The following is a 14375-nucleotide window of genomic DNA, read 5'->3' as shown; positions in this document are numbered from 1 at the left end:
GAGATATCAGAAAATTAAACGGAAAGTGACTTTCCAGAAAAGAACATTCTAGCAAACAGGAAGAAACACCTATCTTGTAGAGTATTCTTTCTTTTGAGCATCTGAGGAAGGGCAGGGATGCAACTGCAGAAATGCGTTAGCACAACGCATGTGTGGCAGTGTGGAAGGATAATCTACAGAGACAACCATCGTAGCAATGTGTGTCCAAAAGCCAGCACGGTTGCTGCCGAAACCCGGGATCGAACCAGGGACCTTTAGATCTTCAGTCTAACGCTCTCCCAACTGAGCTATTTCGGCACAAAATGTCAATAATATGGCGGCCCAAACGTGCAAAACGCATCGAGATATCAGAAAATTAAACGGAAAGTGACTTTCCAGAAAAGAACATTCTAGCAAACAGGAAGAAACACCTATCTTGTAGAGTATTCTTTCTTTTGAGCATCTGAGGAAGGGCAGGGATGCAACTGCAGAAATGCGTTAGCACAACGCATGTGTCACAGTGTGGAAGGATGACCTACAGAGACAAATCCAAGTCAGGTTTGAGAGAAGAACACTAAACATCGTAGCAATGTGTGTCCAAAAGCCAGCACGGTTGCTGCCGAAACCCGGGATCGAACCAGGGACCTTTAGATCTTCAGTCTAACGCTCTCCCAACTGAGCTATTTCGGCCTAAATCTCAATAATATGGCGGCCCAAACGTGTAAAACGCATCGAGATATCAGAAAATTAAACGGAAAGTGACTTTCCAGGAAAGAACATTCTAGCCAACAGGAAGAAACATCTATCTTGTAGAGTATTCTTTCTTTTGAGCATCTGAGGAAGGGCAGGGATGCAACTGCAGAAATGCGTTAGCACAACGCATGTGTGGCAGTGTGGAAGGATAATCTACAGAGACAACCATCGTAGCAATGTGTGTCCAAAAGCCAGCACGGTTGCTGCCGAAACCCGGGATCGAACCAGGGACCTTTAGATCTTCAGTCTAACGCTCTCCCAACTGAGCTATTTCGGCACAAAATGACAATAATATGGCGGCCCAAACGTGCAAAACGCATCGAGATATCAGAAAATTAAACGGAAAGTGACTTTCCAGAAAAGAACATTCTAGCAAACAGGAAGAAACACCTATCTTGTAGAGTATTCTTTCTTTTGAGCATCTGAGGAAGGGCAGGGATGCAACTGCAGAAATGCGTTAGCACAACGCATGTGTCACAGTGTGGAAGGATGACCTACAGAGACAAATCCAAGTCAGGTTTGAGAGAAGAACACTAAACATCGTAGCAATGTGTGTCCAAAAGCCAGCACGGTTGCTGCCGAAACCCGGGATCGAACCAGGGACCTTTAGATCTTCAGTCTAACGCTCTCCCAACTGAGCTATTTCGGCACAAAACGACAATAATATGGCGGCCCAAACGTGCAAAACGCATCGAGATATCAGAAAATTAAACGGAAAGTGACTTTCCAGAAAAGAACATTCTAGCAAACAGGAAGAAACACCTATCTTGTAGAGTATTCTTTCTTTTGAGCATCTGAGGAAGGGCAGGGATGCAACTGCAGAAATGCGTTAGCACAACGCATGTGTCACAGTGTGGAAGGATGACCTACAGAGACAAATCCAAGTCAGGTTTGATATGGTTTGAGAGAAGAACACTAAACATCATAGCAATGTGTGTCCAAAAGCCAGCACGGTTGCTGCCGAAACCCGGGATCGAACCAGGGACCTTTAGATCTTCAGTCTAACGCTCTCCTAACTGAGCTATTTCGGCCTAAATCTCAAAAATATGGCGGCCCAAACGTGTAAAACGCATCGAGATATCAGAAAATTAAACGGAAAGTGACTTTCCAGGAAAGAACATTCTAGCCAACAGGAAGAAACATCTATCTTGTAGAGTATTCTTTCTTTTGAGCATCTGAGGAAGGGCAGGGACGCAATTGCAGAAATGCTTTAGCACAACGCATGTGTGGCAGTGTGGAAGGATAATCTACAGAGACAACCATCGTAGCAATGTGTGTCCAAAAGCCAGCACGGTTGCTGCCGAAACCCGGGATCGAACCAGGGACCTTTAGATCTTCAGTCTAACGCTCTCCCAACTGAGCTATTTCGGCACAAAATGACAATAATATGGCGGCCCAAACGTGCAAAACGCATCGAGATATCAGAAAATTAAACGGAAAGTGACTTTCCAGAAAAGAACATTCTAGCAAACAGGAAGAAACACCTATCTTGTAGAGTATTCTTTCTTTTGAGCATCTGAGGAAGGGCAGGGATGCAACTGCAGAAATGCGTTAGCACAACGCATGTGTCACAGTGTGGAAGGATGACCTACAGAGACAAATCCAAGTCAGGTTTGAGAGAACACTAAACATCGTAGCAATGTGTGTCCAAAAGCCAGCACGGTTGCTGCCGAAACCCGGGATCGAACCAGGGACCTTTAGATCTTCAGTCTAACGCTCTCCCAACTGAGCTATTTCGGCCTAAATCTCAATAATATGGCGGCCCAAACGTGTAAAACGCATCGAGATATCAGAAAATTAAACGGAAAGTGACTTCCCAGAAAAGAACATTCTAGCAAACAGGAAGAAACACCTATCTTGTAGAGTATTCTTTCTTTTGAGCATCTGAGGAAGGGCAGGGATGCAACTGCAGAAATGCGTTAGCACAACGCATGTGTGGCAGTGTGGAAGGATAATCTACAGAGACAACCATCGTAGCAATGTGTGTCCAAAAGCCAGCACGGTTGCTGCCGAAACCCGGGATCGAACCAGGGACCTTTAGATCTTCAGTCTAACGCTCTCCCAACTGAGCTATTTCGGCACAAAATGTCAATAATATGGCGGCCCAAACGTGCAAAACGCATCGAGATATCAGAAAATTAAACGGAAAGTGACTTCCCAGAAAAGAACATTCTAGCAAACAGGAAGAAACACCTATCTTGTAGAGTATTCTTTCTTTTGAGCATCTGAGGAAGGGCAGGGATGCAACTGCAGAAATGCGTTAGCACAACGCATGTGTCACAGTGTGGAAGGATGACCTACAGAGACAAATCCAAGTCAGGTTTGACATGGTTTGAGAGAAGAACACTAACGATCGTAGCAATGTGTGTCGAAAAGCTAGCACGATTGCTGCCGAAACCCTGGATCGAACCAGGGACCTTTAGATCTTCAGTCTAACGCTCTCCCAACTGAGCTATTTCGGCACAAAATGTCAATAATATGGCGGCCCAAACGTGCAAAACGCATCGAGATATCAGAAAATTAAACGGAAAGTGACTTCCCAGAAAAGAACATTCTAGCAAACAGGAAGAAACATCTATCTTGTAGAGTATTCTTTCTTTTGAGCATCTGAGGAAGGGCAGGGATGCAACTGCAGAAATGCGTTAGCACAACGCATGTGTCACAGTGCAGAAGGATGACCTACAGAGACAAACCCATGTCAGGTTTGATAGAAGAACACTAAACATCGTAGCAATGTGTGTCCAAAAGACAGCATGGTTGCTGCCGAAACCCGGGATCGAACCAGGGACCTTTAGATCTTCAGTCTAACGCTCTCCCAACTGAGCTATTTCGGCACAAAATGACAATAATATGGCGGCCCAAACGTGCAAAACGCATCGAGATATCAGAAAATTAAACGGAAAGTGACTTCCCAGAAAAGAACATTCTAGCAAACAGGAAGAAACATCTATCTTGTAGAGTATTCTTTCTTTTGAGCATCTGAGGAAGGGCAGGGATGCATCTGCAGAAATGCGTTAGCACAACGCATGTGTGGCAGTGTGGAAGGATAATCTACAGAGACAACCATCGTAGCAATGTGTCCAAAAGCCAGCACGGTTGCTGCCGAAACCCGGGATCGAACCAGGGACCTTTAGATCTTCAGTCTAACGCTCTCCCAACTGAGCTATTTCGGCACAAAATGTCAATAATATGGCGGCCCAAACGTGCAAAACGCATCGAGATATCAGAAAATTAAACGGAAAGTGACTTTCCAGAAAAGAACATTCTAGCAAACAGGAAGAAACATCTATCTTGTAGAGTATTCTTTCTTTTGAGCATCTGAGGAAGGGCAGGGATGCAACTGCAGAAATGCGTTAGCACAACGCATGTGTCACAGTGCGGAAGGATGACCTACAGAGACAACCATCGTAGCAATGTGTGTCCAAAAGCCAGCACGGTTGCTGCTGAAACCCGGGATCGAACCAGGGACCTTTAGATCTTCAGTCTAACACTCTCCCAACTGAGCTATTTCGGCACAAAATGTCAATAATATGGCGGCCCAAACGTGCAAAACGCATCGAGATATCAGAAAATTAAACGGAAAGTGACTTTCCAGAAAAGAACATTCTAGCAAACAGGAAGAAACACCTATCTTGTAGAGTATTCTTTCTTTTGAGCATCTGAGGAAGGGCAGGGATGCAACTGCAGAAATGCGTTAGCACAACGCATGTGTCGCAGTGTGGAAGGATGACCTACAGAGACAAACCCATGTCAGGTTTGATAGAAGAACACTAAACATCGTAGCAATGTGTGTCCAAAAGCCAGCACGGTTGCTGCCGAAACCCGGGATCGAACCAGGGACCTTTAGATCTTCAGTCTAACGCTCTCCCAACTGAGCTATTTCGGCACAAAATGTCAATAATATGACGGCCCAAACGTGCAAAACGCATCGAGATATCAGAAAATTAAACGGAAAGTGACTTTCCAGAAAAGAACATTCCAGCAACCAGGAAGAAACACCTATCTTGTAGAGTATTCTTTCTTTTGAGCATCTGAGGAAGGGCAGGGATGCAACTGCAGAAATGCGTTAGCACAACGCATGTGTGGCAGTGTGGAAGGATAATCTACAGAGACAACCATCGTAGCAATGTGTGTCCAAAAGCCAGCACGGTTGCTGCCGAAACCCGGGATCGAACCAGGGACCTTTAGATCTTCAGTCTAACGCTCTCCCAACTGAGCTATTTCGGCCTAAATCTCAAAAATATGGCGGCCCAAACGTGTAAAACGCATCGAGATATCAGAAAATTAAACGGAAAGTGACTTTCCAGGAAAGAACATTCTAGCCAACAGGAAGAAACATCTATCTTGTAGAGTATTCTTTCTTTTGAGCATCTGAGGAAGGGCAGGGACGCAATTGCAGAAATGCTTTAGCACAACGCATGTGTGGCAGTGTGGAAGGATAATCTACAGAGACAACCATGGTAGCAATGTGTGTCCAAAAGCCAGCACGGTTGCTGCCGAAACCCGGGATCGAACCAGGGACCTTTAGATCTTCAGTCTAACGCTCTCCCAACTGAGCTATTTCGGCACAAAATGTCAATAATATGGCGGCCCAAACGTGCAAAACGCATCAAGATATCAGAAAATTAAACGGAAAGTGACTTTCCAGAAAAGAACATTCTAGCAAACAGGAAGAAACATCTATCTTGTAGAGTATTCTTTCTTTTGAGCATCTGAGGAAGGGCAGGGATGCAATTGCAGAAATGCGTTAGCACAACGCATGTGTCACAGTGTGGAAGGATAATCTACAGAGACAACCATCGTAGCAATGTGTGTCCAAAAGCCAGCACGGTTGCTGCCGAAACCCGGGATCGAACAAGGGACCTTTAGATCTTCAGTCTAACGCTCTCCCAACTGAGCTATTTCGGCACAAAATGTCAATAATATGGCGGCCCAAACGTGCAAAACACATCGAGATATCAGAAAATTAAACGGAAAGTGACTTTCCAGAAAAGAACATTCTAGCAAACAGGAAGAAATACCTATGTTGTAGAGTATTCTTTCTTTTGAGCATCTGAGGAAGGGCAGGGATGCAACTGCAGAAATGCGTTAGCACAACGCATGTGTCACAGTGTGGAAGGATGACCTACAGAGACAAATCCAAGTCAGGTTTGATAGAAGAACACTAAACATCGTAGCAATGTGTGTCCAAAAGCCAGCACGGTTGCTGCCGAAACCCGGGATCGAACCAGGGACCTTTAGATCTTCAGTCTAACGCTCTCCCAACTGAGCTATTTCGGCACAAAATGTCAATAATATGGCGGCCCAAACGTGCAAAACGCATCGAGATATCAGAAAATTAAACGGAAAGTGACTTCCCAGAAAAGAACATTCTAGCAAACAGGAAGAAACATCTATCTTGTAGAGTATTCTTTCTTTTGAGCATCTGAGGAAGGGCAGGGATGCAACTGCAGAAATGCGTTAGCACAACGCATGTGTGGCAGTGTGGAAGGATAATCTACAGAGACAACCATCGTAGCAATGTGTGTCCAAAAGCCAGCACGGTTGCTGCCGAAACCCGGGATCGAACCAGGAACCTTTAGATCTTCAGTCTAACGCTCTCCCAACTGAGCTATTTCGGCCTAAATCTCAATAATATGGCGGCCCAAACGTGTAAAACGCATCGAGATATCAGAAAATTAAACGGAAAGTGACTTTCCAGGAAAGAACATTCTAGCCAACAGGAAGAAACATCTATCTTGTAGAGTATTCTTTCTTTTGAGCATCTGAGGAAGGGCAGGGATGCAACTGCAGAAATGCGTTAGCACAACGCATGTGTGGCAGTGTGGAAGGATAATCTACAGAGACAACCATCGTAGCAATGTGTGTCCAAAAGCCAGCACGGTTGCTGCCGAAACCCGGGATCGAACCAGGGACCTTTAGATCTTCAGTCTAACGCTCTCCCAACTGAGCTATTTCGGCACAAAATGTCAATAATATGGCGGCCCAAACGTGCAAAACGCATCGAGATATCAGAAAATTAAACGGAAAGTGACTTTCCAGGAAAGAACATTCTAGCCAACAGGAAGAAACATCTATCTTGTAGAGTATTCTTTCTTTTGAGCATCTGAGGAAGGGCAGGGACGCAATTGCAGAAATGCGTTAGCACAACGCATGTGTGGCAGTGTGGAAGGATAATCTACAGAGACAACCATCATAGCAATGTGTGTCCAAAAGCCAGCACGGTTGCTGCCGAAACCCGGGATCGAACCAGGGACCTTTAGATCTTCAGTCTAACGCTCTCCCAACTGAGCTATTTCGGCACAAAATGTCAATAATATGGCGGCCCAAACGTGCAAAACGCATCAAGATATCAGAAAATTAAACGGAAAGTGACTTTCCAGAAAAGAACATTCTAGCAAACAGGAAGAAACATCTATCTTGTAGAGTATTCTTTCTTTTGAGCATCTGAGGAAGGGCAGGGATGCAATTGCAGAAATGCGTTAGCACAACGCATGTGTCACAGTGTGGAAGGATAATCTACAGAGACAACTATCGTAGCAATGTGTGTCCAAAAGCCAGCACGATTGCTGCCGAAACCCGGGATCGAACAAGGGACCTTTAGATCTTCAGTCTAACGCTCTCCCAACTGAGCTATTTCGGCACAAAATGTCAATAATATGGCGGCCCAAACGTGCAAAACACATCGAGATATCAGAAAATTAAACGGAAAGTGACTTTCCAGAAAAGAACATTCTAGCAAACAGGAAGAAATACCTATGTTGTAGAGTATTCTTTCTTTTGAGCATCTGAGGAAGGGCAGGGATGCAACTGCAGAAATGCGTTAGCACAACGCATGTGTCACAGTGTGGAAGGATGACCTACAGAGACAAATCCAAGTCAGGTTTGATAGAAGAACACTAAACATCGTAGCAATGTGTGTCCAAAAGCCAGCACGGTTGCTGCCGAAACCCGGGATCGAACCAGGGACCTTTAGATCTTCAGTCTAACGCTCTCCCAACTGAGCTATTTCGGCACAAAATGTCAATAATATGGCGGCCCAAACGTGCAAAACGCATCGAGATATCAGAAAATTAAACGGAAAGTGACTTTCCAGAAAAGAACATTCTAGCAAACAGGAAGAAACACCTATCTTGTAGAGTATTCTTTCTTTTGAGCATCTGAGGAAGGGCAGGGATGCAACTGCAGAAATGCGTTAGCACAACGCATGTGTCACAGTGTGGAAGGATGACCTACAGAGACAAATCCAAGTCAGGTTTGAGAGAAGAACACTAAACATCGTAGCAATGTGTGTCCAAAAGCCAGCACGGTTGCTGCCGAAACCCGGGATCGAACCAGGGACCTTTAGATCTTCAGTCTAACGCTCTCCCAACTGAGCTATTTCGGCCTAAATCTCAATAATATGGCGGCCCAAACGTGTAAAACGCATCGAGATATCAGAAAATTAAACGGAAAGTGACTTTCCAGGAAAGAACATTCTAGCCAACAGGAAGAAACATCTATCTTGTAGAGTATTCTTTCTTTTGAGCATCTGAGGAAGGGCAGGGATGCAACTGCAGAAATGCGTTAGCACAACGCATGTGTGGCAGTGTGGAAGGATAATCTACAGAGACAACCATCGTAGCAATGTGTGTCCAAAAGCCAGCACGGTTGCTGCCGAAACCCGGGATCGAACCAGGGACCTTTAGATCTTCAGTCTAACGCTCTCCCAACTGAGCTATTTCGGCACAAAATGACAATAATATGGCGGCCCAAACGTGCAAAACGCATCGAGATATCAGAAAATTAAACGGAAAGTGACTTTCCAGAAAAGAACATTCTAGCAAACAGGAAGAAACACCTATCTTGTAGAGTATTCTTTCTTTTGAGCATCTGAGGAAGGGCAGGGATGCAACTGCAGAAATGCGTTAGCACAACGCATGTGTCACAGTGTGGAAGGATGACCTACAGAGACAAATCCAAGTCAGGTTTGAGAGAAGAACACTAAACATCGTAGCAATGTGTGTCCAAAAGCCAGCACGGTTGCTGCCGAAACCCGGGATCGAACCAGGGACCTTTAGATCTTCAGTCTAACGCTCTCCCAACTGAGCTATTTCGGCACAAAATGACAATAATATGGCGGCCCAAACGTGCAAAACGCATCGAGATATCAGAAAATTAAACGGAAAGTGACTTCCCAGAAAAGAACATTCTAGCAAACAGGAAGAAACATCTATCTTGTAGAGTATTCTTTCTTTTGAGCATCTGAGGAAGGGCAGGGATGCATCTGCAGAAATGCGTTAGCACAACGCATGTGTGGCAGTGTGGAAGGATAATCTACAGAGACAACCATCGTAGCAATGTGTCCAAAAGCCAGCACGGTTGCTGCCGAAACCCGGGATCGAACCAGGGACCTTTAGATCTTCAGTCTAACGCTCTCCCAACTGAGCTATTTCGGCACAAAATGTCAATAATATGGCGGCCCAAACGTGCAAAACGCATCGAGATATCAGAAAATTAAACAGAAAACGCATCGAGTTTTCAGAAGATTACACTGGAACACAGTGACTTTCCAGAAAACAACTTCATAGCAAACATGAAGAAATACCTATCTTGCAGAGTATTCTTTCTTTTGATCATCTGAGGAAGGGCAGGGATACAACTGCAGAAATGCGTTAGCACAATGCATGTGTAGCAGTGTGGAAAGATAATCTACAGAGACAAATCCCAGTCAGGTTTGACATCATTTGAGAGAAGAACACTAACCATCGTAGTAATGTGCGTCCAAAAGCCAGCGCGGTTGCTGCCGAAACCCGGGATCCAACCAGGGACCTTTAGATCTTCAGTCTGGGAAGGAATGCACCGGCAGGAATATGTCAACAGGATGCATGTGTCACAGTGTGATAGGAAAATCCACAGACATCATCTGAGACAAAACCACTAATCATCTTAGCAACATACTTCTAAAATGCAGCAAGCTTGCTGCTGAAACCCGAACCAGGGACCTTTAGATCTTCAGTCTAACACTATCTCAACTGACCTATTTCGGCATAAACATTTGAATCTTTGGTGGCCAAAAGGCGCAAAACACCGCAAGATAACAAAAAATCAAACTGGAACACACTGACTTATCAGAAAATAACTTTCTAGGAGCCAGGAAGAACCATCTATCTTTTTCATTGTCATTAGGTCCGACATAGAAAGATTGCTATTGTGACTTTTATGTAACACTGACTCAGGCGCTTATTCAGACATGAGACCTCAATGAAAAATTGATGTAACATTTATGTAAAGCGATGTATGTCTGAATGGGGCTTTGATAATATTCCAATATCACCTAACACGACACAAGTCTGAATTGTATGCTTTCACATTAATGTAGAAGCTGCAGCATCACAACTTTAATAAACAGAAAGAGATTTTGTATTTTCCTTATGAAGAGTGCTGTAATAATCACTTAATCATCATCATCTTCTATACACAAATAAAAATAAAATAAAGTAAAATAAAAACATCTTAATAAACCACAGCACTTTGTTGATGAGCCATGACCTCATCAAGCTGTTGAGAAGATCATGTTCGATCAGAACACACTGTGTACGGCACAAAAGCAAACATGTTCTTGTATTGTTGTATTATCTTAAATGGGCTTATGACTCTCACAGCAACCTCTACTTGTGTTCACACATAGGAAAGGACTGCTATGAAACAACTGCACTAACCAATGTGCCACATGGCTTCAAAAAAAAAGAAGAGTCAATTCACTACTGAGACCCTGGATTAAACCAGGGACTGTTAGATCTTCAATCTAACACTTTTCCAACTGAGCCATTTTGGAACAAAAATTCTACTCAGAGCTTTGTTCAGTGGTCAGGCCCACACAAAAGAATAACATCACAAATGTGCCTGCCTGCCTGCATTCATTACATTATCCAAAAACAATGGGAAAAGGCAGGAGCACATCCCAAACATGCACGTGTGGTGGTGTGGGAGGAAACCCATGTGAGCACAAAAACTCTTGATCAGCAACAACATCAGCTGCTGTAAGAACATGGTGCAAATCACTGAGGAAATGTGTCCAAAAAGACACCCAACATGCTCCTGAAATCTGAGAGACGTGTCAGAGACATGCACTGAGCTATTTTGGAGCTGAAGACATAATCAGTGCTTCAAGACAGCCAATTACGTGTGGCACAAACAGCATATTAATGCTTGTTGATCACCATTAATAATTTGATTGGTCAAGGACATATTAGACAGTGGGCAAAGAACATCAGTTCCTGGGGTGTTTTGAGCTGTTTTTTTAGCATGCCATACTTAAACAAACTCATATTCTTAAATAAAAAAGACATTAAGACTCTGTTTTCAGAAGCTCAAGGAAGCCTTTTCTCTGATTGGGATTTGTTGCAATTAATTCTCTTTTATAAATAAAGGGAATTCAATTAAGTTTTGCCATCTGATGAATAACAAGGAGAAGAGGCAGCAATTTGAGTGACTTTTAAAAAAAAAATCCTATAGAGACTTATTATTATTGTTATTGTTCATGATTCAAATACTAAGTTTACTTGAGCTGAACTGCAATAATATGAAGAAGGCTTTTATCACAGAAAGTGTGTATTTTGTAGGGCGTTTTCAATAAATAATCAATTATTGATGTTAAATACGGACAACAATAAAAGAGAAACAACTAAACCTTTGCATTCATTGTTCATATCAAGTCAGTATCTCTAAATGAATTTATTTCAACTGATATTTGGGGTTTTTGAGTCTTGTCCCTAATAAAGTGTTGTTCACCTTTCAGACCAGCAGAGGACAGAGCTCAGTAACAGTTGGTGCTGGTATTGAGTGGACATGCAGGCACTTCAATGTATTATTTACTACATTTCTTTGTATATGTATTAATTAGTTTATAGATTATGTAATGTTTTATGAAATTTATTAATTAATTAGATATGTGTTAATTCTGATTCCATCATTCCATCTACCAACATTTCTGTGTGGTCTTCACAGGACACAGGTCTCCCATTACAACATGCAGTCTGTTTGTGGGTTCAAATGTCTGTACACAAGTCAAACATGTTTTGGTTCAGATGTCATGTCTATTCACCCTCCAAAAATACAATTCAGAGCCTCACATTGTCAGACAATAAGCAAGAGAAAGATGTATGAGACATACTGCAAAAGTAAAACTAAACGGGTACTGAAACAACTTTAATTGGTCTGTATTTTGTGGTGGCTACTTACTTAATAAAAATATACAGAGAAAACTGTCAGAACAGTCAGGTAGTGGCCACACAGCTGATTTCATGTACTGCTGAATGCTGAGATGTCATTGACCACAGTGAAAGGAACTCCAATGCAAAAATCAAGCATGTTTGATCTGATGGGATTCTCTCCAAGAGGTAGTGATAATGCTGGGAACAGTGGCAGCAGGTAATAATTGCCTCTGAGACAAGGCCTGATAATCTGTCCCAGGTCTTTGTCATGCAAATTTGTATATTTAAAAAAAAACCTTTACAGCTGCTATTATAAATATTTTTTACATTAACAATGGATCAAAAGACTATGTGTAATGTAGAAGGTGTCGCTTGTAGTGACAAACCCATAGAGAATCATCACCAAACTCTGCCAGTCCTCTCAGTCCTGTAGATCTTTGTAGTCTATTTTGGATTATTGTTTTGGTTTTCTCCTCTCTCATCAACCTTGTTTCCAGCCACAGAAGGTAGCCGTTTTCAGCAACTAATAAATATAAAATATATTAATATAAAATATTGGAATAACAGTTGTTTGGTGGCTAGAAACATGACTGCCAATGAATGCTAATGCTGCTGTTTTTCTGCTGGATGTGGAAATAGGCAGGTGTTTGCTTACAAGGTCCTATGACTCTTTTACAACATGATAAGATCTTTTATTTATTATTTATTTTAGTAAGTTGCTTTTCCAGCTTGTTCCGTTGTCCCCAATAAAAAACCCAAATCAAACAAACAATAAAACAATTATTGCAGCTTTAAAAACTAGGTTGAGCTTTACATACTGTGTGTCCAACTAACCAGGTTTCATCAGCGCAAATCTCAAAAATGTTTCCCTGAAATAAGCTTACTGCCACTTCTACTACAGTGCATACACACTGGAAGTCAAGGCAATAATTTCAAGACATGATTAAATGAGTGCATGGAAATAAAGAAGACAGAAAGACAGAGGAAGACAAAGAAATACAAATAGTACAGCCAATGAGAGTATTTGGTCATCAGCTTTTCAACTGCCTCAATCAGGTGTTCAACATGAAGAAGCAGCTCCTGTATTTAGTATGGATAAAAGATTCTGCTGTCTGTATACCTACTTCGAGAATAAATCTCTTAATAATGCCAGCTAGTCCTTTGTGTAAATTCCCACCTAGTTCAAATATTTGGTTAGAACTGTTATGTGACAGCTGTGCATAAGCTATTTTGCCTGTGTTTGACATTGCTACTTGGTGTGACACAAATCAATATGGGAAAATCACAAACTCTCACCCTAAAATCCGTCTGTTGAGCTAGCTGCACTGTGAACTACACTGCAATACACTCTGTAGGGTGGATTTGTCGTTTTAATGTGTGTTCATACCAGACTGAAGGTCAGCAGCCTTGGTGCTGTGTATCTGTAGGACATGTAAATGAAAGCCAGTCTTCCTGCTGTGATGGAGGCCCAGAATATACTGTCCAGATAGCCGGCTGTCTTATGAGCCATCAGCAGAGGAGGGGAAACAGCATAGGTGTAGACGAAGCCAGCATAGGAGCCCTGGAGTATAAGAAACACAGCAGGACATTAGCACAGGACTATAATGTTCAGTGTGTATATGTGTGTGTGGGAGAAGGATGTCTCACTATAATTCCATCAGTGATGAAGAGGATGGCTCCGCCCAGAGCGTGAAGAAGGAAGAAAGTTGGAGGGCGATTCCGGAGTTTGGCGGGGTTATAGCAACCAAACACACTCCCATGACCTGGAGAGGTAGAGATACTGAGAGGTTTGTCGTTTCATGTGAATACAGTTGTCACAAACAGACACACATATATACATGATTTACCTTGGCCACTGTCCCCAGCGGGGCTCGTGCTGGCCAGAGAGTCTTTGTCAAGCAGACGCGGACTGTTGCTAAAGCAAGGCAGCAATCTTTCATAGTACATCAATGTGAGCACTGCTGCTGGCACAGGGAGCTGCCAAGACACACACACAAACACACAAAGAGGCTATTGTTAACCAAGTCAGCAGTCAATATTTCCTGTCCACTGATTCAATTTGTGAAGGTAGAATCCACACTGTCATATCTCGTCCTCTGCTTGAACCCGATCCACTTCAAACAAAAAAATGTAGCGGTACTTCTGCTTAACTGGGAGCTTATCACTTTATCTGGGCAGCAATACCAAGGCTTATAGCTATCTGAAGAAATGCAAATAATTCTGAGAAGAACAAAACTAAAAACACAAGGACACAATTTTCTTGAGCGACACTGTTTGGAAATTTCATAATAACATTTACATCTATTTGGGTCATTCTGAAACTGCTAGACTACATGGCAAATCTTGTCATGGGATCCCAAAATTACATGATTATGAGCCCAAAGAAGTTTTACATTTTTTCTGACAAGATTCTTGAAAAAAAGGTTCATCAGTATTGGTAATTTTCAT

General features: G+C 42.6%; 1 protein-coding gene and 26 non-coding genes across 27 annotated transcripts in view; all 27 read right to left on the bottom strand.

Annotated features, from left to right (window-relative positions):
• Positions 1–14375, bottom strand: part of mfsd4aa (major facilitator superfamily domain containing 4Aa) — a 39991-nt gene that overhangs the window by 18187 nt on the left and 7429 nt on the right. Inside the window, exons 4-6 of the mRNA XM_044349002.1 lie at positions 13775–13904; positions 13575–13690; positions 13315–13488 (exon numbers count right to left, since the gene is read on the bottom strand). Of these exons, the coding sequence (XP_044204937.1) occupies positions 13315–13488; positions 13575–13690; positions 13775–13904 (420 nt within the window). The remainder of the gene's footprint in view (positions 1–13314; positions 13489–13574; positions 13691–13774; positions 13905–14375) is intronic.
• Positions 225–297, bottom strand: trnaf-gaa. Its single transcript has one exon. It is a non-coding gene; the product is annotated as a tRNA-Phe (tRNA).
• Positions 597–669, bottom strand: trnaf-gaa. Its single transcript has one exon. It is a non-coding gene; the product is annotated as a tRNA-Phe (tRNA).
• Positions 937–1009, bottom strand: trnaf-gaa. Its single transcript has one exon. It is a non-coding gene; the product is annotated as a tRNA-Phe (tRNA).
• On the bottom strand, positions 1309–1381 carry trnaf-gaa. Its single transcript has one exon. It is a non-coding gene; the product is annotated as a tRNA-Phe (tRNA).
• Positions 1691–1763, bottom strand: trnaf-gaa. Its single transcript has one exon. It is a non-coding gene; the product is annotated as a tRNA-Phe (tRNA).
• Positions 2031–2103, bottom strand: trnaf-gaa. The gene has a single exon. It is a non-coding gene; the product is annotated as a tRNA-Phe (tRNA).
• trnaf-gaa lies at positions 2400–2472 on the bottom strand. Its single transcript has one exon. It is a non-coding gene; the product is annotated as a tRNA-Phe (tRNA).
• Positions 2740–2812, bottom strand: trnaf-gaa. Its single transcript has one exon. It is a non-coding gene; the product is annotated as a tRNA-Phe (tRNA).
• Positions 3122–3194, bottom strand: trnaf-gaa. The gene has a single exon. It is a non-coding gene; the product is annotated as a tRNA-Phe (tRNA).
• trnaf-gaa lies at positions 3494–3566 on the bottom strand. Its single transcript has one exon. It is a non-coding gene; the product is annotated as a tRNA-Phe (tRNA).
• trnaf-gaa lies at positions 3833–3905 on the bottom strand. Its single transcript has one exon. It is a non-coding gene; the product is annotated as a tRNA-Phe (tRNA).
• On the bottom strand, positions 4174–4246 carry trnaf-gaa. Its single transcript has one exon. It is a non-coding gene; the product is annotated as a tRNA-Phe (tRNA).
• On the bottom strand, positions 4546–4618 carry trnaf-gaa. Its single transcript has one exon. It is a non-coding gene; the product is annotated as a tRNA-Phe (tRNA).
• trnaf-gaa lies at positions 4887–4959 on the bottom strand. The gene has a single exon. It is a non-coding gene; the product is annotated as a tRNA-Phe (tRNA).
• trnaf-gaa lies at positions 5227–5299 on the bottom strand. Its single transcript has one exon. It is a non-coding gene; the product is annotated as a tRNA-Phe (tRNA).
• Positions 5568–5640, bottom strand: trnaf-gaa. Its single transcript has one exon. It is a non-coding gene; the product is annotated as a tRNA-Phe (tRNA).
• Positions 5940–6012, bottom strand: trnaf-gaa. Its single transcript has one exon. It is a non-coding gene; the product is annotated as a tRNA-Phe (tRNA).
• On the bottom strand, positions 6281–6353 carry trnaf-gaa. The gene has a single exon. It is a non-coding gene; the product is annotated as a tRNA-Phe (tRNA).
• Positions 6621–6693, bottom strand: trnaf-gaa. The gene has a single exon. It is a non-coding gene; the product is annotated as a tRNA-Phe (tRNA).
• Positions 6962–7034, bottom strand: trnaf-gaa. Its single transcript has one exon. It is a non-coding gene; the product is annotated as a tRNA-Phe (tRNA).
• trnaf-gaa lies at positions 7303–7375 on the bottom strand. Its single transcript has one exon. It is a non-coding gene; the product is annotated as a tRNA-Phe (tRNA).
• On the bottom strand, positions 7675–7747 carry trnaf-gaa. The gene has a single exon. It is a non-coding gene; the product is annotated as a tRNA-Phe (tRNA).
• On the bottom strand, positions 8047–8119 carry trnaf-gaa. Its single transcript has one exon. It is a non-coding gene; the product is annotated as a tRNA-Phe (tRNA).
• trnaf-gaa lies at positions 8387–8459 on the bottom strand. The gene has a single exon. It is a non-coding gene; the product is annotated as a tRNA-Phe (tRNA).
• On the bottom strand, positions 8759–8831 carry trnaf-gaa. Its single transcript has one exon. It is a non-coding gene; the product is annotated as a tRNA-Phe (tRNA).
• trnaf-gaa lies at positions 9098–9170 on the bottom strand. Its single transcript has one exon. It is a non-coding gene; the product is annotated as a tRNA-Phe (tRNA).

Source organism: Thunnus albacares, chromosome 4 (assembly GCF_914725855.1).
Source record: "Thunnus albacares chromosome 4, fThuAlb1.1, whole genome shotgun sequence".
NCBI lineage: Eukaryota > Metazoa > Chordata > Actinopteri > Scombriformes > Scombridae > Thunnus > Thunnus albacares.
The sequence above is the reverse complement of the archived record's forward strand: the minus strand, read 5'-3'. Positions and strand labels throughout refer to the sequence as shown.